General features: G+C 39.9%; 1 protein-coding gene across 1 annotated transcript in view; it reads left to right on the top strand.

The window, feature by feature from the left end:
• The window catches only part of LOC141633594 (uncharacterized), a 37,553-nt gene extending 32,333 nt beyond the window's left edge, over window positions 1–5,220 (top strand). Inside the window, exons 5-6 of the mRNA XM_074446037.1 lie at window positions 3,361–3,723; window positions 4,586–5,220. Of these exons, the coding sequence (XP_074302138.1) occupies window positions 3,361–3,723; window positions 4,586–4,951 (729 nt within the window). The 3' untranslated portion in view covers window positions 4,952–5,220. The remainder of the gene's footprint in view (window positions 1–3,360; window positions 3,724–4,585) is intronic.
• The last annotated feature ends 16,157 nt before the right edge of the window (window positions 5,221–21,377 follow it).

The raw sequence follows: 21,377 nt of genomic DNA, 5'->3' as shown, positions 1-21,377 counted from the left end.
GAAAAATTAAAACGATAACTTGAACTATTATAAAATCTATTTGTTAATTTTAATCTACTTATATTAGAATAACTAGCTTAGAACCCGTGCAAAATTGCACTCGCGTGTATAATTAAAATATATAAATTAGTTTTAACTTATTATATTTACAGAAAAGTATTATTTTGAATATAACATCTTATACATTTAAAGTACTACGTACCAACTTGTTCCTCTCACAATTTCTAAGCTAATGTCAACTCTCCCTATTTCATTCAGTTCTACTCATTTGAGGATTTTATAACATCCTGATAAAAAAAAGGACTCCTAATTTCTATAATAGTTTACTTAATACTCCCTCCGTGTCAGTCAATTGTTATTGATTACTTTTGGCACAAATATTAAGGAAAGATGTATGAATGAATTTGACCACATAAATCACATAGCCCACATGCAATGAAATGTCATCCACAAAAAGGTTGTCAAAAATAGAAATAGAATTCATGCACCCAAAATGGAAATAGATAACTATTATGGGCTGTTTGGAAAAGGGGATTTGATTTCTAAATACGAATTTGGGCCAAATTGGCTGTTTGGGCTAACACTTACATTTGGATTTGGATTTTAGTGAAATCCTATTGGATTTTAATCTTTAGTAAACTGGATTATTTCAAATCCATCCCTCAACCCCACGTATTTCCAAAATCCAAATACACAGCTATCCTTTGGTCGATTCCGTCGCTCCCTCTCTCCTCTTTCTCAACAATTTTCATCCCAATTTCTAGGGTTTATGCAATAAACAGCTAATTGAAAGAGCAATTCAAGTATGTTTCCTCATCTTTGTCGATATATCTACAGTTTATACTTCTTTACTCTTTGTATGCATTAATATTTGTTTCGTTGCACATTCGATTTTTCTAGGGTTTTGATGATTTTATTGTAATCGAAGTATGTGGCTATTTGTATAGTTGATTTGATTATATATCGCTGGTTTTATCATTTGATTTAGATTTCTAGGGTTTATGCAATAAACATTTGATGATTTTATCATTTGATTTAGATTTCCTGTGAATTAGATTATTTGATTAATGTTGGATGTTGAATTAGTAATATTTGAGGATTTGGCTGGAGATTTCTGTTTTCTTTCTAGTTTCTTTCTGTTAATGTTGGAGATTTCTGGTTTTGTGTGATGATATCGCTGAATTTTTTTGTTCAACTTTTTAACGAGATGATTGTTTTGTGCCGAGATTTTGATATTCATACAGTTTCTCGGTAGGATAATTGTTTCTAGCTATCCGCTTTTGTTTTGCTTACCAATGATGAACACCAGCATACATAAACATAGATTAATGACAAACTAGATGTGCACTCTTTCAATATAACTCCTGATATTCTGATGTACAACTTCTTTACTCTTTGTATAGTAATATGGCTGGTGAGAATAATGAACGGGAATCACTGAAACGTGTCAGAATAGAAGAAGAAGATGATGATATGGAGCTTTTAACGCTAGTTGTGGGTTGTGTTGTTGTTATAGTTGGGGCGTTGAATTACAAAAGGTATAAGGTTAGGGATTTGGCTTGGAACGAACACGAACGTTCACAAAAAAGATCAATGTGGTTAGATACATTAAGAAACAATAGGAAATGTCAAGAGCAATTGCGTTTTGATAGGCGTTGTTTTGAGAAATTATGTAGAATTCTGAGATCAAAGGGTGGGTTAGTGACCTCTAGAAACGTGACTAACGAAGAAGTAGTCGCATTTTTTTTGCATACCATTGCTCACAATTTTAAAAATCGAACTATTCAAGCTCTTTTTGCTCGATCAGGAGAAACTGTGAGTCGCCAATTTCACACGGTGCTCCGAGCAGTTTTAAAAATTGGAAAACGCTATATTAAGGAAGTTGACACTACCACTAGTTTTGTCAATGATCCAAAATTTAAATGGTTTGAGGGTGTGGTTGGCACCCTTGATGGCACTCATATAGATATGACTATCCCTTTAGAGGATCGAGGTAGGTATCGGGATAGAAATGGTCACATTAGCACAAATGTTTTAGCAGTTTGTGATCCAAATCTCTGTTTTACATATCTTCTACCTGGGTGGGAAGGGTCTGCTTCTGATCAACGTGTCTTTCACGACGCTCTTCAAAGGCATGCTTATAATCTTAAAGTACCAAAGGATAAGTATTTTCTTGTGGACTTAGGGTATACCAATGGTGAAGGTTTCTTAGCTCCATATAAAGGTACAAGATACCACTTAAATTTATGGCGAGGGAACACCCCAACAAATTCCAAAGAACTTTTTAACTTGCGCCATTTGTCAGCTCGTAACACAATTGAACGAGCATTTGGTTGTATGAAAAAGCGTTGGGCTATTAAGAGGACCAGTAGCTTTTATGGTAAAAAAAACTCAAGTCAGAATCATAAATGCTTGTGCTATTCTACACAACTTCTTAAGATTTGAAAAAATGGATGAAATGGCTCTAATGAATGAGGTAGAACAAGATTTACAAAATGCAGTGTTACAAGAAGAGGATGGTGGAGAAGATTGTGTAGTGAGTGTTAGACAAACAGAAGAGTGGAATAAGTTTAGAAACGATCTTGCAGAAAAAATGTGGAACGATTATCAAGCTAGGAGAGGTATCTGACTATCCTCTAGCTCCTTAAAAAAGAGGAAAAAGATGGTGGTAAGTAGTCATTAAAAACTCTTCATTTTAGATTATGCTTTTAGTTGAACTGTAATGTCGTAATGTCGGCTGGAGGTGTATGTTTTTATTAGTCTGTGCTGTGATAATTGAAACTGGTTGCGCTTCTTCACAATGAGTTTAGTTGCCTCAACTTCCAAGTCATGTTTATAAAACTTCATTCAATTCTTCTCTGAAAAACATGAGTTTGTTTGAGTTTGTTTGCTTATTCTGTCTAAAATCTCAAGGTTAATGTTTTGTGTTGGGTTGTTGAGGTCGCTTGAGTTTTAGAACATTATTTAGGGTTCTGCTCAGTTTTTACCACCTGATGGATCTAGGACTGTTAGGGTTCCGTCTGAAAATTATGAGTTGGTTGAAGACTTTTGAACCTTACCTTATCCAAGAGTCTTGTTTTGTATTGTGATTTGAGAGCTTGGTTGAAGACTTTTATTATAACCTTTCTTTCGATTTTCTTTGCTGATCTGTTAGTTCTATTCTTCGTATTCTGAATAGGTTAGCTGTTAGCACATAATATGTTCTTTCATGTGTTCTCTTCTGTCGTGATTCTTTGTTTCGCCATAACTTGAATGTTCTTGGAGCTTATATTGTGTTCAGTTACATAGCAGGGGCCATCAGTAGGAGCTTATCACCCCACTTGATTTTAATGTTGTAGATTCTGACCTATATTTTTATAGGTGATGGCTGAAAAAAGAAAGCAAGTTTTGGTTCCTACACAACCCAAGAAGAGAGGATATATTTCTTGGAATAGCCAAATGGATGCACTTTTAAACTCGGTGTTGTATAATCAAGTAAGTCAAGGAAACAACGGAGATGGGGATTGGAAGCCTCAAGCCTACCAAGCGGTGGTAGATGAGGTAAGAAGCAAGCTAAATGTATCCGTGACTACTGAAAATGTGAGGAATCGTGTCAAGATTTGGAGAAGGCACTATGGAACTATCATGGAGATAAGAACCAAAACTAAATTCAAGTGGGATGAGGAGAGGAAGATGGTGTTAGTACCACGTGACGATCAGGATGAATGGGATACATATATCAAGGTAATGCACCTGCTTTTTATTCTCTTATTTAGCAATGCTATGGTTGAATTATGTAGGGTATGCTTTCCTATGAATCCTGATTTAATTATAACAGTACTGATTGATCGAGCCACACTGATCGAGCCACCAGTTTGATGTGCTGATGTGCTGCTGCAACTAAGGCTAGAATGTTTTTTATGACTAAACATCAGTATATATATTTAGTATGTTTGATATGTGATATTGGTTCTTGTTGCATTCGTGGGCGGATAAATTATCCGTTGGGCCTGTGGTAATGAAAATGGTCGCAACTCTAAGCTCTTGATTCTTATATATGTGTTTGTATGTATCGCAATTGGAATAAATGAGTAAAGTATTGCTCTTGGTTTTTTGATTCCTAGTTTCTTAACTAGAGATGAGTGTCACAGCACACTAGTTTGCAAAAATATTAATGCATACCTGGCCTATGTTTTTGGCAATTGTTTATGAAAGATTCTTATGTTCTTGGCTTTCATTGAAATGTCCCTCAAGTGTTTCACTTGTCAGAATACCGTGTTTTGGGATGATCTCTTCATTGTCTGTGAAATTTGTCAACCTGTGATAGTTTAGTTTATTAATTACCTTGAAGCTCGATAGAAATACTGACTATGTTTCTTATAGCTCGATATATGTATACTGGAGTAGGACGGATTTACAGGCTGTTATTTGTGTTGGCGGTTAGATAGAAATTGTTTGTTTCACTACCATCTTTGGCGTAGTTGGTTGTCAATACAATTTCCATAGCCACTCGGGATAATTTGGTATAGCAGCAGGTTACTTTTGTCTTGTTACTTTGCATATTTCTTGTATTTTTATCCAGTGTGTAAAGTTGTATTTTTTGTAGGTCAACCCAGCTGCTTCATCTTATGCCAATAAATATATCGAGCATTGGGATGATATATTGATATTACTTGGACCAGATAGAGCTGTTGGTGAAGGAGGGGAGCACTATGAAGAGGGTACTACTATGATGGATGAGGAAGCATGTGATGGTTCAACTTCTAGCATTGATACTACTTCAACAAGCTCCAAAAAGAAGCGAAAAAGTGACAGTCTAGCGGATGGATGCGGTTACTCAAATTCTTTGACACACTCAAATCTTATGTTGAAGCTAGACTTAAAGCAACTCCAACTTTGGGAGGAAAAGATATATTTGATGAGGTTTCCAAAGTTGTTGGCATCCTCCGTCCTCAAGTTCTACAAGCCGTAAATATGTTCGTTGAGGCACCGATGAAATTTCAAGTTCTCAAAGACCTTCCGAGTGATAAAAAATTAGATTGGATTTTGCTTTGTCTCGATGAGCGTAGTAGAGCATTCTAGTTGAAACTATAGATCGAATTTGATTATAGTTGTACAATTTGTTGCAATAACACAGTTGTAGTTAAAATCTATGTCGAATGATTATTTTGTATTGCGGAAAATTTTAGCCTAAAACCTTGCAATAAGAGTTAACTACTTAAAAATTGAATTTGGATCAAATTTGGATTCTCAAATACTTTGTATTGCCAAACATAGAAATTGGATTTCAAATTCTAAATTTCAAATTCTTTGTTTCCCAAACAAAGAATTTGAATTTGAGAATCATGATTTCACATTCCTAATTTGAAATTGGTCATTTCAAATGAAATTCAAGTATCCAAACGGGGTCTTAGAGAATATAGAAATATTGAGATATTAGGAAATATATTATTATGGGTATCATAATGGATATCATAATAATATCCTATAGAATAGTTTAGGAATATTCTTGGATTGTTATCCAAGACGGTCTACTATATATGTAACCGATTTCATTAATAATAAAACACATCATTCAGTTATACCCCCCTTCTATTATAAACATAGTATCATCTTAATCGATCCTCTCATAAAATCCTTCCTCTTGCTTACACTTTCGTGTTAAATTTGCCGGCCGGAGATAGCTGCCTTATACCATCTCTGGCGGGTATCCGTTCATAATACCGCCATATGCACTTTTCATTAGTCAATTAATTAGGAGTAGTATTGTTTTCTTTAATAAAGTTGATGTAGGCATACAAACCCTTACCTTTCCCTGCCAATAACAATTGTCGTCATTAACCTCCACTAAACCCCATACCCAACCAATCCGTTAATCTCCCCCACCAAATTACCAATCAACCCACCACCTCACCCCTGCCCACCAACAAACTTCCGCCTGCCGCCGTCCTTACTGCACAATCCGACCACCTTACCCGTTGCCTGACCTCCGTGTAACACCCCCATACTCCAAGTGCCTTACCAGGACCACTCAGGTATAAGGATACTACCATCTCGGTTGCCCGAGGTACTGAATATCATAAGACAATAAAGAAACGTACTTTTAAAGTAATTATAGATTAAGTGATTACATGTTCAAACCAAAACTAATCAAAAGGAATTACAAGGTTCTCATACGGTCTACAACTAAAACTATCAAAGCTACTAGACTTCGTCTGACACAGCGGAAGACTTCTAACTGCCACGTGATGACTCATCCCAGCTATCCCATACGCGTCATATCACACCTGCTCAATAACTGCTCACCACCCCCGAATGGATCACCACGATTTTTAAAACATTTAAACGGGTCAATTACTAATCACACAATTCAATACATATATCAACAATAAGATAAAGCAGGCACTTAATCACACACACACACAACCAACCAATTCCAATCATCTCAATCATTGACGTCCACCGGACCATTACTGCCAGTGGGGGACCGCAACGTTCCCACCTAAGCCCCGCTCATCATACCGAGCGATAACCCCGTCCATTAATGTGCACATCCCCTTCCGTGGCGGGTTCCACGAAGGGCGAAACTAGGGCGTGAAGCCACTCCCGCAAGTGACTCCACTCAGCCGAGAACGCATCTCGAGAACCATAGACAACCAATCACAATCACAATCACAGCCGTCACAATACAATTACTATATCAAACAATAAATCTCAACACATCAACAAGCATCCCATTATGGGACTAATACTGAGTAGGAAATCCTACCTATAAAGCACAACAGTCAGACGATATCAACAGCTGTATCAAAGAGTCTCTTCTACGAACCCTCCTCCTATCATATAACACATAGAGGCTACACATCACAAACTACACACAAAACCCCCAATCTCTAAATTAGGGTTTAACCAAACTTAACAAAACATTATAAAAATTATATTAAAAGCTTACCCTCGACGCAGGGAACTCAACGATACGAATAACGACACTGACCGTCTGAACTCCGGGAATTGCTAAGGATGCGATTAGGAAGATGAACTGGTTGCTTTCTCTCTTAAACAGGTTTTAGGTTTTGTAAAAGTGATTTAAAACAATGACGACTATGTTTAAATACCTTAATCGCATAATTAACAAAACCCGAGAAAACTCCCCGTAAAACCGGACACTCGATCGAGTACCCAAGGTACTCGATCGAGTACCCCCTTACTCGATCGAGTACCCTACAGGTCAGAAACTATTTTATCTCGCAACCTACCCTTACTCGACAGAGTAAGGGCTACTCGATAGAGTACCCCAAGACTTATAAATACGGAGTATTACAGTCTTCCCTCCTTAAAAGGAACTTCGTCCCCGAAGTTCAACCCATACACAAAAACAACCATACAGACTCGACCAAGACACAACGACTTAGCTAAGGACTCAAGAACTCGACCGAACATAGAACATGAACTCTTAACACCCACTCCACCAACTATGTTTACTTCCACAACATGACTCACTATATCGTATCTACCACATATATATCTCTCACGACACCAACTCCATACATAACCAACTACCATCCTCTAATGCTGCTAGCTCCATAATATCATCAACTATCAAATCCAATACCAAGACACTCATAGACATCAAACGGGATGTTACATTCTACCACCCTTAAAAGGAACTTCGTCCTCGAAGTTTACTCACACTCGTAACCTCATCATCCAACTGTCAATACTAGCGAAATATTCTCACACTCCTAAACATCACGCTACTACAAGCACGGTCATGACCTTTAATAAAATCACCCACAACACGAACCGATCTTTTATTCTACATCAAGACTCAACTTCCGAATATATTACCCTATGTACAACCATCAAAATCTGTTTTATCGCATCCTACTCCTCTTAAGACAAATGTTACGTCCTCGTAACTCACTAATACCAAACCATATCTATATCTCATTACCCTCTGTACCACCACATGTCAAAGATAACCGTCTATAAACCAAACACTCACCATTCTCATATCCAAGGCTCCCATACATAAACATTTCCCATTCCTCAACTCATTCGGCAGCGCACCTAACCTATACCATAAACTCGTAGCAAATCACCATACCCACTCTTCATTATTACTTCCAAACAACATACCTCTCTACGTAAGGCACTTATCTCCCAGAAGCATAACTCACGGTCCGCACTCGTTACGTACACGCACACTAGATCCTCAAGTTCTTTCTTTCATTACCGCAAAATTCATACACAACTTAACATGACACTAATTTCCCCAACACCCTACACTCACTGTCTCAACAAAAGATTATGAACTACCCGCCGCTTTCAGCTCATTACAACACATGTTCCACGAATCATTTTCCATTACCATGTCTACCGATGTCTCATCCGAAAACAAGATCAAAATTATCAGAATAACCTCTCACAACCGTGTCCCATCAACAGATTATCACTATCCCATGACAACAACGAAACAAATACAACTCTATTTCACATCATACTCTACCTCATTCCCAACTTAACCTGGTAAAGAAAACATGAATAAGCAAGACAACTGTCTATCAAAGACAAACCGACACTCGCAGAGAGCAACATCAAACAAAACAACAATTTATGTATAACTGGTATGTACTTTTGAAACCCGAATCATAATCATCCCGCCTACTCCACCACAACCGGTGACGGCATCACAACACCGCCACCAACAGCCACACCGTAGTGCGAAAATACCGCATCACAAAGACTATGTACCGGGCCCGGATCACCACCCGAGGCACCACAACCACACCGATAGACATCACAACTGCATACAATTCCCATAAATACTGACTTAGCATAACTTCTCAGACAAGAAAAACTTACTCAAATCCACTTTATTAAATCACCACGCAACATATTATATGGATAAACAGATAAGCATCTTATGAACATCCCTCTCGCCATTTCCGGAATACACATGTGTTATCAATACACATAAAATTATAACTAGCCATGTCAAATCAATCAAATTATTACCTTTTTGGATATCATTAAATTAAATTACCGTGTCCAACATATATATTACCGAACATTCATAAAACAATTTTATAATTATCATACCATACCACTTCTTGTGAGGTCAGAACCTCACACAAACATTTACACAAATCACGGACCGTAATCACAACCAACTAGTCAATCCCGACCACGTAAGTCACCACTCGAAAAAGGTTACCCGCCGCCCGAGTTTAACTCATATGCCCCTCATAACATATTCCCCCATTCGCACAACCATCACTTCCTGCCAAATATAACCATACCTTCACTATTCAACTAATAGCGTCCGCCTCATCTAACCACATCTTATACCCTCTCACAATCATACACAACAATCAGGTCCCTACCAAATCAACCTCTTTAGAATTGCTACCTTTCTAATATTCCATCACTCTTAGCCATTAGTGATAACACCACAATGCCACCGCTGCTCGTATATCAAATCTCTTACACTCATATCAAAATAACATGGTTTTTCTACCATTTTTGGTTAACATTGCAAATAACGAACATCAAACCCATCCACAAAATTACCTCAACATTATTCCCAATGCTATCTTATTTGTATTGTCATCCAACTCTCCACCAAATATCTCGTATCGTGCCAATACTCCACTAACTTCTTACTCCCTTAATTCCTCGAAACTCATTACCAATCATGTTGCCCTGAAACTCCTATATAACCTTTAGCTAACATCCTCGTGATACCATCACATATTTCGATGATTTCTTATCTTTATATCACATAGCTCCGGTGAACATTTTCCTCAGCTTACTTTTATCCTTCTTTTCTCTTTACACTCAATAATACCAATTAATAGTTCAACTCCTTATTCCTTCTAGCTAACTCTTTAGAAATCTGGTTACCCCTTCGTTGCTCCAAAACTTAATTCCATTATTTTCTACCGACATCATCTCACTCTTTCTTACCATGGATCTTCTCTCATTATACTATCACTCATACTTGCCACTAATCTATCCATAGAACCAACGTTTAATGTTCAAACAATTGCATCCCCCTTTTTACATCTCTAGAAGTCAGAATTCATTTAATACCGTTAATTACCCAAGGAAATCACACAGTAGTTTCATCTTTTAATAAACCAAACCTCCCAAACTCACTCACTGTCTACAAATACACCTCGCGACATGTTTCCACAAAGTTCACTATATATTACTCTTCTCAACCCCTTTAAACGAACTTTCACTACATAAATCCATAACCCACACGACTCCTAACCATTTCCCTCCTTAACTCTTTACACATCTCAAGCTGCCACTATCCACATTCTTACTTTCAATCTTTTCATTCTCACGTTCATTATACTCACATCATCCCTTGTCTATATTCACTTATTTTTACATTACTCAACACACAATCATATCACTCATCCCGTCTCGCAAAACGTGCGCCATGCCTCAATAAACTATACCAATCTTCCTTTTCTTTTTCCACCATCTATCATAATCACATATAACTCATGTCCTCCCCACCGAACTCATACTCATCATAGTGCCACTCTTTACATCATAAGATTGGGTAACTTACGCTTCAGGACCAACACATGCGTAAAACAATGCATAAAGAAGTAATACAACACCTTTGAATTAAACATAATATGCAACGAATGTCAAAAGACAAACATATGACCCGAAATACGCATATGACTGCACAAATCCCACTCGATCGGAGTACCAGAACCTACTCGATCGAGTTGAGGCTACTCGATCGAGTGCCCAACATGCTCGATCGAGTGCCCCGACCTTAACCCAAACAGACCTTCCGATCTCGACTTACTCGACCGAGTAGCCCGGCTACTCGATCGAGTGACCCCATACTCGATCGAGTGCCCGAGGTACTCGATCGAGTGCCCAAAAACACGATTACGGGTCAAAATAACGACAAGTACCCACTCGATCGAATCAAACCCACTCGATCGAGTCATGCAGACTCGTGAATACTACCCGAATGTTATCTCACATACCCTAACGTACTATGCATTCATTATTGATTCAACATTATGATTACAACTACGCATTCAAATCTGCGCGACTCCTCATACAATTAACAAAATAATCTACTTCGTGTTATCAAGTGCCACTTTATAAACAACCATCATGCTTTTCATCCAATTCGTTATATAAAACACATATCATTGAACCTCTATTCTTCATGTTACTACTTACCAAAAGTCCAACATTACCATCTATCATGCTCATATAACATTCAACTTTCAATCATGTATTACCCGCATGTTTTAAATTTTCATAACTTTTCATAACACAAACCACACCCATACACTACAAATCCTATTTCCATGTTGCTAATACAACAACATTACAAATCCACTTCATCACACATCATCATATACGAATACTTTCTTTTTGTACCATATCATTCATCATTCTCATATACTTTTCCAACGATTCCAACCAACATGTCAACCAACTATCATGCAACATGCTTTCAACAAACCATATACAGCACAATTAACATACACGTCGCACATATACACACGGACTCCACGTTCCCATACCATATGACTGGCTTAAGTATCATGGGGCCAAGATTTTGAAGTGAGGGCGCCTACTCACCCAAAAACCTAGCATCGGTAGGGGCTCCCATTACACATACACCAGGTTCATTTCATTAGACTCCCTATGTTCATTATGTTCATTTGTTACAGGTTCCAAAATCGTCGCTCAGATACCATTTGTAACACCCCCATACTCCAAGTGCCTTACCAGGACCACTCGGGTATAAGGATACTACCATCTCGGTTGCCGAGGTCTGAATATCATAAGACAATAAAGAAACGTACTTTTAAAGTAATTATAGATTAAGTGATTACATGTTCAAACCAAAACTAATCAAAAGGAATTACAAGGTTCTCATACGGTCTGACTAAAACTATCAAAACTACTAGACTTCGTCGACACATGGAAGACTTCTAACCGCCACGTGATGACTCATCCCGGCTATCCCATACGCGTCATATCACACACCGCTCAATAACCGCTCACCACCCCGAATGGATCACCACAGTTTTTAAAACATTTAAAGGGGTCAGTACTAATCACACAATTCAATACATATATCAACAATAAGATAAACAGATGCCTTAATCACACACACACAACCAACCAATTCCAATCATCTCAATCATTGATCGTCCACTTTGGGACCATTCCCATGGGGGACCGCGGCCGTTCCCACCTAAGCCCCGCTCATCATACCGAGCGATAACCCCGTCCATTAATGTGCACATCCCCTTCCGTGGCGGGTTCCACGAAGGGCGAAACTAGGGCGTGAAGCCACTCCCGCAAGTGACTCCACTCAGCCGAGAACGCATCTCGAGAACCATAGACAACCAATCACAATCACAATCACAGCCGTCACAATACAATTACTATATCAAACAATCAATCTCAACACATCAACAAGCATCCCATTATGGGACTAATACGAGTAGAAATCCTACCGGAAAGCACAACAAATCAGGACGGTATCAACAATCGTATCAAAGAGTCTCTTCTACGAACCCTCCTCCTATCATATAACACATAGAGGCTACACATCACAAACTACACACAAAACCCCAATCTCTAAATTAGGGTTTAACCAAACTTAACAAAACATTATAAAAATTATATTAAAAGCTTACCCTCGACGCAGGGAACTCAACGATACGAATAACGACAAGAACTGACCGTCTGAACTCCGGGAATTGCTAAGGATGCGATTAGGAAGATGAACTGGTTGCTTTCTCTCTTAAACAGGGTTTTAGGTTTTGTAAAAGTGATTTAAAACAATGACGACTATGTTTAAATACCTTAATCGCATAATTAACAAAACCCGAGAAAACTCCCCGTAAAACCGGACACTCGATCGAGTACCCAAGGTACTCGATCGAGTACCCCCTTACTCGATCGAGTACCCTACAGGTCAGAAACTATCTTATCTCGCAACCTACCCTTACTCGACAGAGTAAGGGCTACTCGATAGAGTACCCCAAGACTTATAAATACGGAGTATTACACTCCGAACCTTCACCTCTCACCAAACAAACCCCTTCCCCATCTCCGACAACCACCGCTCACACCCGAACCCAAACCCACAACCACATCCCCATCGACAACCACCCACAGCCAACCTCCACACCACCACCGTCCCTAAGCCTAGCATATTCTATTAGGAATAACTAATTTCTCTGCCTCTTCCGTTCTCCACGTTGTTGTCCCTCCGCAGATGTCGTCGCCGCTGATTCCGTCCACGCCAGGCCACCATATGTCATACTTGTTGTTGTCAATGGTTGCTCAAACAACCTTCTCTGCCTTGTTGCTCCGGCAACCTCCACCATACTAAACCTCCGCCACGTCTCGTCATCGCCTTCTCCATGTCCGCCTCGGGTTCGCCCAGCAACCACCCCTGCCAAAAAGCCGGGTGGCATGACATTCGGTCATACTGTCACCGCATCGAAGAGCATGGACGTGTGTTGTGTTCTTGGTTTACTGTTATTGTTTTCTTTAATTTTAATTGTACTGTTGAGTTTGCTTCTGTAACACCCCGGTTTATAAAAGAAGCCTTCGTCAAGACATTCCCTAATAAACCGGACTGTTACCATCTCGGTTTCCCGAGGTAGTGAATAACAAATTAAACTCCAAGGCAATTTATATAATTATTTTTAACTGAATTATTACAAAACCTCTTTACGTCAAATTACAAGAACTAACATAAATAAAAGTGAAAGTCTTCTAGATGATGATCTAGTTACTAAGTCGTCTGATCTAGTGTCTCACGCCCATCCAGCTCCCGTTCTATCTCTTAACCTGTCAAGTCTGCTCGCCAATATTTGGGTCATCACAGGTGTTCACGAATACACAGGGTCAACCACGAGGTTGAGTAGGGAAAACAATAAAACAGCAAAATATGATATGCATGCTCCTCCGTCACCTCCATCTCCATCTCAACTCATATCTCATATCTCATACCCCGGACAACCTGACCATACCGATCCCGGTAGACTATATATATCGACCGTAGCCGATCGCGCCACTCCAGATGTTGAGGACACCAGGGCAAGTCCAGAACCCGCCTGGGCCTTATCACAACTCACATCGTATCTCAACATCGTCACTCCTACACCATCCTCCAACTCCAATGCATATGAAATGTTCAATGTAAATTAATGCAACACAATATATATATTAATGAATGAAATCATGCCACTATCGAATGTTGTGATAACAAACTCAACACGATCAATTGATCAATCACCTTCCCGTATATGAATCATAACGTAAATCAACAACCACGAATCAAGTCAACACAATTCAACAACAACGATAATAGGTCAAGTGTATTTCCCTACCTCAAAGTGCCAGCAAATCCAATTAAGTAGTTCAAGAGTCCGAAAATAAAATAAAGCAACGAATCGATTATCGATCCTTCACGAATCCGTCACCTAAAACAATTATAATATTTATAATTACTAACTACTAAATATAGAAACCTCCCAAAATAGAAGCTTTCCCGAAATATAATCCCGACACCAAACTTATGCCCAACTGATAACTAAAATAACCCGATTAGTATTTGACCCAACTTCCCAAAATAGAAGGTTACTAAAGTAGAATTTCTTAAAATGGAAACTTTCCCGATATAGTAACTTTTCTCTTTTAACAAACCCGACTCAAGACCCGACTTGAATTATTTTAAAAGACTCGGGAATTTAAGTTAAATAACTAATATGATAAATAAAGATTAAACGAATTATACGCTTAAGAAAACCCGAATCAAATATTGAACAACTCAACGACCCGACTTAAACCCGTCTTTAATTATTTAAATAACTCGGAATTAAATTAATTAATTAATTAAGAATACGATAACTTAAAAAAAATAAAGAAAACGAATCGAAATCTACTAAACAACACGTTCCAACCACGACTTCCAACCCGTTTCCCGACTCCCACGCGCCACCCTACCACCGTGACAACCACCAGCCATGCTCCCTACTTCGACCCCACCACCAACCACCAACCCCCCACTGGTCGATCGGCCGTGAGTCGAACCAGGTCTGCCATTTGGTTGGTTCACCGCCAAGCCTCACCAAACACCCCCGTCCTCGACTCACAACCACCGTAGCCCTCACCTTACCCCTGCCAAACCACCACGACTTTGCTCTCCGTCGCCCCACGAACCGGACACCGTGGCACCACCATTTCGACCTCCCCCCGAGTCCACGGTGGTGCCACCCCAACCTAACCATCAAAAACCGAAAACCCCCGCTTAAACACGTTTACTACCCCTCTGTCGATGCCGCCTTGCATGACCACTAACACCGCCTATAACCACCCTAACCACCACCATTACACTCGTCACTAACCACCCATTACCATTACCCCGACACCAACCACCAGGAACACCTCCCCTAGTCACGAAACAACAACCAACCCACACGTAAAATGCGAAAAACAGAGGAAAAGGGGGTTGACTCATACCTTTTTCTGCCGCCACTACCGCCACCAGGGCCACCCACGGTTGTCGACCAACGTCCTAAGGCCTTCCTTGCTGTGCCGTCAACACCCAGGCTCTCTCTCTCTCTCTCTCTATGCGTGAAAGTTGATGTGGAAGCTGATGAAGGAGGGAGGCGTGAGGGAGGCGGGTTGAGGGAGGGATTTGGGTAGTGTTTAGGTTAATTAGGTTTAGGGTTTAGGGTTTAGGGTTAATTGGGCTGATCATGCTATTGGGCCAACTCAAATGGGTCGAGGGTAAATGGGTTGGCTCACATTTCGAATTACGTATAAACCCGTCTCAATTAACTTAGATCGATACAACGCGAGTCAAGTAAAATAATTAACGTAATTATCGACTCAACAATTAACCCGACTTAATAGTAATATAAAATGTATAATAACTAATATATAATAATATCCGTTTAATCGATTATATAAAATACGGGGTATTACAGTCTCTCCCCCTTAAAATGAACTTCGTCCCGAAGTTCGCTCCCGTACTCAAACCTCAGAAGGGTATACTATATCGTACATACGAACGTCACGCATTTCTAACACAGTTAACACACACTTTTGACACATCAATTAAACATAACAGACACGAAATGTTACAGCTTCGGCCCTTACAGTTTTGGTGTTTCACGAGTTTGCTTCGGCCTCGTGCACCATTTGTTTTTTTTATGTTGTCGGTATTTCACGAGTTTGCTTCTGCCCTCATGCACCTTGACGTTAATTTAGTTTGTGTCTTACGAGTTGTTTCGACGCTCGTGCACGATTAGTTTCCTTAGTCTTAATTATGTGTGGCTCATGGCATGATCAAGACAAGCACAATGCACTAACCCGGTTCAAGCTTTGACAAAGATCAACTTGGCTCATCTACAACGGTCTCATCAGCTATCTTTGGTCCAGTCAAAGCGTCCGTTACCTACCGTTTTAACTGAGGGGGTGTATTAGAGAATATAGAAATATTGAGATATTAGGATAGATATTATTATGGGTATCATAATGGATATCATAATAATATCCTATAGAATAGTTTAGGAATATTCTTGGATTGTTATCCAAGATGGTCTACTATATATGTAACCGATTTCATTAATAATAAATCACATCATTCAGTTTTACTCTCCTTCTATTATTAACAGTATGTAGTTGAGATAATAGTGATCCATACGCTTCACAAATGAGATCATTTTACCAGTTTCATATTAAAAGGCATATATATGTTTATGTAAAGACATTTTGCTTAGGATTGAACCCACCAATCCACCATGCTAAACAAAATCAAAATTGATTGATTAACCATTTCAAAAGTGGACGTGAATACATGGTGTTGTAAGTATAATATTTACTTAGATAATTCTTCCTACTATTATTAACACACAAATAGCTCTGCATCAAATATTTTACAGCAAATAGCATCACCGTTTCTTCATTGATAAGTTTGAATATGCGCTACCCCAAGTCCAGAATTTAGTTATTTGTACGCACACCATAAGCTTAGATTCCTATTTTCACTGAAATTTCTATTTTACTTCACTTGTCATAGACTCACAAGTCACAATGCTCCATCTGGGAATTTTACGGATATGGCTTTTACTACATATACCACTTTATTTTGTTTGAATGATACCTGCAATATCAACGAATGCAATATCAATGAGTCCACTCGCTTAGGATCAGTGTCGTGTCTTAGGTTCGGGGATGGTCCACCGTCCACTCGCTTGTTTGCCTCTAATCCTTTCGACTCTTTTTACTATATGTCCATTCCATCCAAAAAAATACCAATGAGCCAAGGTTTCATAAAACCCAAAGTCCGGCTTAGCTTAACGCTCACCAGCAAAATTCAACCCAACAATCATATAATGCAATACATTTTTCAGATTATATGTAAACAAATACATGATATTGTTCACCTTTTTTGTAAAATAAATCATGTATGACATATCACATCCATTAAGAAAAAGGGAATGACACATTAACTAATCCAGTCAAAGGTAGCTAAAGAACGGAAAATATACTATTATGTGTCCCCTTAAATTAAGAAGTGTAAAGCTATAACAAAGTAAATCTCACCAAGGAGATGACAGTGTTGTATACCTTGTATCACCAAACATTAATAATTAGGACGATTTCAAACAACAAATATCCCTCCATTTTCCTTGTTATTGAATTCGAGAGTGTTGTACCGTCATATACCCTTGTCTCCCCTCGTCTATTCTCAAACTACAGTTTTTTTTTCATCGGCATACCTTGATGGCTTTTCTTTTATGTAAAGATTATAACATTTTCATATTTTACAAATTTCTTTAGGCTTTTTTTATTTGGAAAATAAAAGGGCGTCATCGGGTGGCACCCAATTTGGGCGCCACCACCCTCTCACATGGGGTGAGTGAGGACTCCTTCAATTTAGAATACATGTGAGATGGTGGCACCCAATTTGGCGGCCTATCACTGTCCTTACTTCTCTAGGTTGTACCCTTCCCTTTTCTTAATCCCTAATTATTATATTAGAATATGTCAATATTCTCTCGTATATTTTGTTATGATTTGTTGTAATATCCTTTCCTGTATTATAGGATTGCATCTAGGTAACAAATATTCTTTAGCTTGTATTTGTAGTTCGTTTGATGAATGAAACAACTCAGCCATTCAATCTCTAATATGGTATCAGCTTCTACGATCCTTTTCTAAAAAAAAAAAAAAAAAATCTCCTTTCTTCTTCCTTCCTCCTTTCTCCCTTTCTCTATCTCCACTCGGTGCCCTTCTTCCCTAATCATGCCTGGCGAGTCCGATGCTACCAAATCCGCGCCCTTTCATCCTGCTTTCTCTGTCTCTAATATCAAAAATCATGTCCCAATTACTCTTGAAATCGAAAATGTTCATTACGCCTCTGGGCCGAACTGTTCTTGAATGCTGCTCAGGCCTTCGATGTCGCCGACCACATCGTTCCTTCCAAAAACACAGCTATCAATAAGGATGCGCAATGGACCCGTCTTGATGCGATTGTGAAACAATGGATTTACAGTACCATTTCCATTGACCTTCTTCACACAATCCTCAAGCCGGGCGCCACTGCACAACAAGCGTGGGAAAGGCTGCAAGACATATTCAATGACAACAAGTCCTCAAGGGCCGTATATCTCGAACAAAAATTCTCGAGTGTTCATATGGACAATTATCCCAATGCATCGGCATATTGTCAAGCACTTAAGATGTTGGCCGACCAACTTGCCAACGTCGGGGCTCCGGTAACGGAGGAACGCCTAGTCCTTCGTCTTGTCGCTGGTCTCTCCTCGAATTATGATAATTTGGGGACGGTAATCCAACAAAGGGATCCGTTGCCTGAGTTTTACAAAGCTCGCTCAATGTTAACACTTGAAGAGGCTCGACAAAATAAAACTGCTACTCCAACCGCACCGGAAACCGGCCTTCTCGCATCACAAACTGACAACACCACCCGCAATTCCGACAATACCTCACGCAACAATCAGGGTAACAAGCATCACAAAGGCGGCAGACATAAGAATTATAAATGCAAAAATTATAATGGAAACAATGGAGGTGGAAATTCTGGAAATTCTTCTAGGTCAGACAATGCGCGGGGTCAAACCGGCGGTCAACAGCAGTCACAAGGCCACCACCAGACCTGGACGTGGGTCCCGCTTCAGTAGTCCCCTTGGCAGCAGCCGCAAGGCTGGGGAGCACCACCGTGCCCTTACCCTACCTCGGGATGGGCTCCCCCTGTTTCGAATAATAACATACCAGGCGTGCTCGGTCCCCGTCCACAGGCGTTTCTTGCTCAAACTCCGATGATTGGTGCTCCTCAAGGTGCTCTGGTTCCTACCGACATCGCTGCCACAATGCAAACTTTGTCACTCCAGGCACCCGACGACAACTGGTATTTGGATACGGGCGCATCCTCCCATATGACGTCAAACGAAGGTACTCTTTCATCTTATTTTAATTTGAGCAATAATCGAAAAATTGTAGTCAGTAATGGCTCTGAAATTCCTATTCGTGGTTATGGTGCGACGGTCTTACCATCTCCCCTCCCCCCGCTTGTCTTAAAAAATGTCCTTCATGCCCCAAATAAAATTAAAAACCTTGTGTCGGTTCGCAAACTTACCACTGACAATAATGTTTCTGTTGAGTTTGATCCTCTTGGTTTTACTGTGAAGGATTTGCAGACGGGGACCCCAATAATGAGACGCAGTAGTACGGGTGACCTCTACCCTTTACTCCCGTTATCCTCCTCCAAAAACGCCTCACCACACGCTTTCACTGCCGTCACCGCTTCAACCTGGCATGATCGATTGGGTCACCCAGGCCCAGCTATTTTTTCTGTTATTCGTAATAATAAAACAATTGCTTGTAGTCCTTTAAAAGACAATTTTTGTGAATCTTGTCAGCTCGGTAAGCACATTAAATTGCCATTTTCTATGTCGAATTCTAGTACCTGTTTCCTATTTGATATAGTCCATAGCGACTTGTGGACCTCACCCGTATTAAGCTCTATGGGTCACCGTTTTTATATCCTTTTACTTGAAGATTACACTAATTTTCTTTGGACCTTTCCCCTCAAACACAAATCGGAAGTGTTCAATGTGTTCAAAAATTTCCACACCTTAATTAAAACTCAGTTTAATCGTCAAATTAAGACTTTGCAGTGTGACAACGGCAGGAATATGAGAACTCCCAATTTCATGATTTATTCAGACAACAAGGTATGCTTTTTCGACAATCGTGCCCACATACGTCTCCACAAAATGGTAAGGCGGAGAGAAAATTTCGAACACTCAATAACATTATTCGAACCATTCTTTTACACGCCCACTTACTACCCTCAATGTGGCACTATGCTTTATCTATGGCGACTTATTTACATAATATACTTCCGAGAAAAGCCAATGGTCTCACCTCACCAACCTCTAGTCTTTACCTTCGGACACCTTCTTATGCCAATCTACGAACATTTGGCTGTTTATGCTACCCTCACTTCCCCTCATCTAGCATCCATAAACTTGATGCTCGTACTACGCCGTGTGTCTCTATTGGGTACCCGTCTAATCATCGTGGATACTTATGTCTTGACTTGTCTTCACGAAAGGTTATTATCGCTCGCCATGTCACCTTTAATGAGCGTGTTTTCCCTTTTGCAACACGCACACCCGTATCCACATCCTCTTAATCTTTCTTAGACTCGGACCCATCCCCTGCTATGACACAGTACCTACATTCCCAATATTCACCTGTCCAAACGGCGACAACACCGACTGTCGACACACCCAATGTGTCCACCCCTGCCTCACCCACGGTTTCTCCAACGGCCGCCCCCACGAACACTCCTCTCACCTCTCCCGAAGACTCCCCAACGTACGACCCCTCCCACACCTCCTGTCGTTCCCTCCCCACAAATGACCACCCGAGCCCAACACGGAATATTCAAACCCAAACCGGTTTTTAATCTCTCCGTTACCACCACCCTATCACCCATCCCCAAAAACCCGATTGACGCACTTAATGACCCTAATTGGAAACAGGCCATGGCCGACGAATTCGATTCTCTTATTAAAAATGAGACATGGGTCTTAGTTCCACGTCCACCTTAAGTTAATGTCACTCGGTGTATTTGGTTGTTTAAATATAAGTTTAAATCTAATGGTGATTTGGAGCGGTACAAGGCTCGTCTTGTTGTTAATGGCAGGTCACAACAGGTGGGGATCGACTGCGATGAGACATTTAGTCCCGTGGTAAAGCCGGCCACTATACGCTCCGTCCTAAGCATAGCGGTCTCCAAAAAATGGCTCATTCATCAACTTGACGTGAAGAATGCTTTC

Source organism: Silene latifolia, chromosome Y, assembly GCF_048544455.1.
Source record: "Silene latifolia isolate original U9 population chromosome Y, ASM4854445v1, whole genome shotgun sequence".
NCBI classification, from domain to species: Eukaryota; Viridiplantae; Streptophyta; class Magnoliopsida; order Caryophyllales; family Caryophyllaceae; genus Silene; species Silene latifolia.
This window is presented reverse-complemented; position numbering and strand designations above follow the sequence as displayed.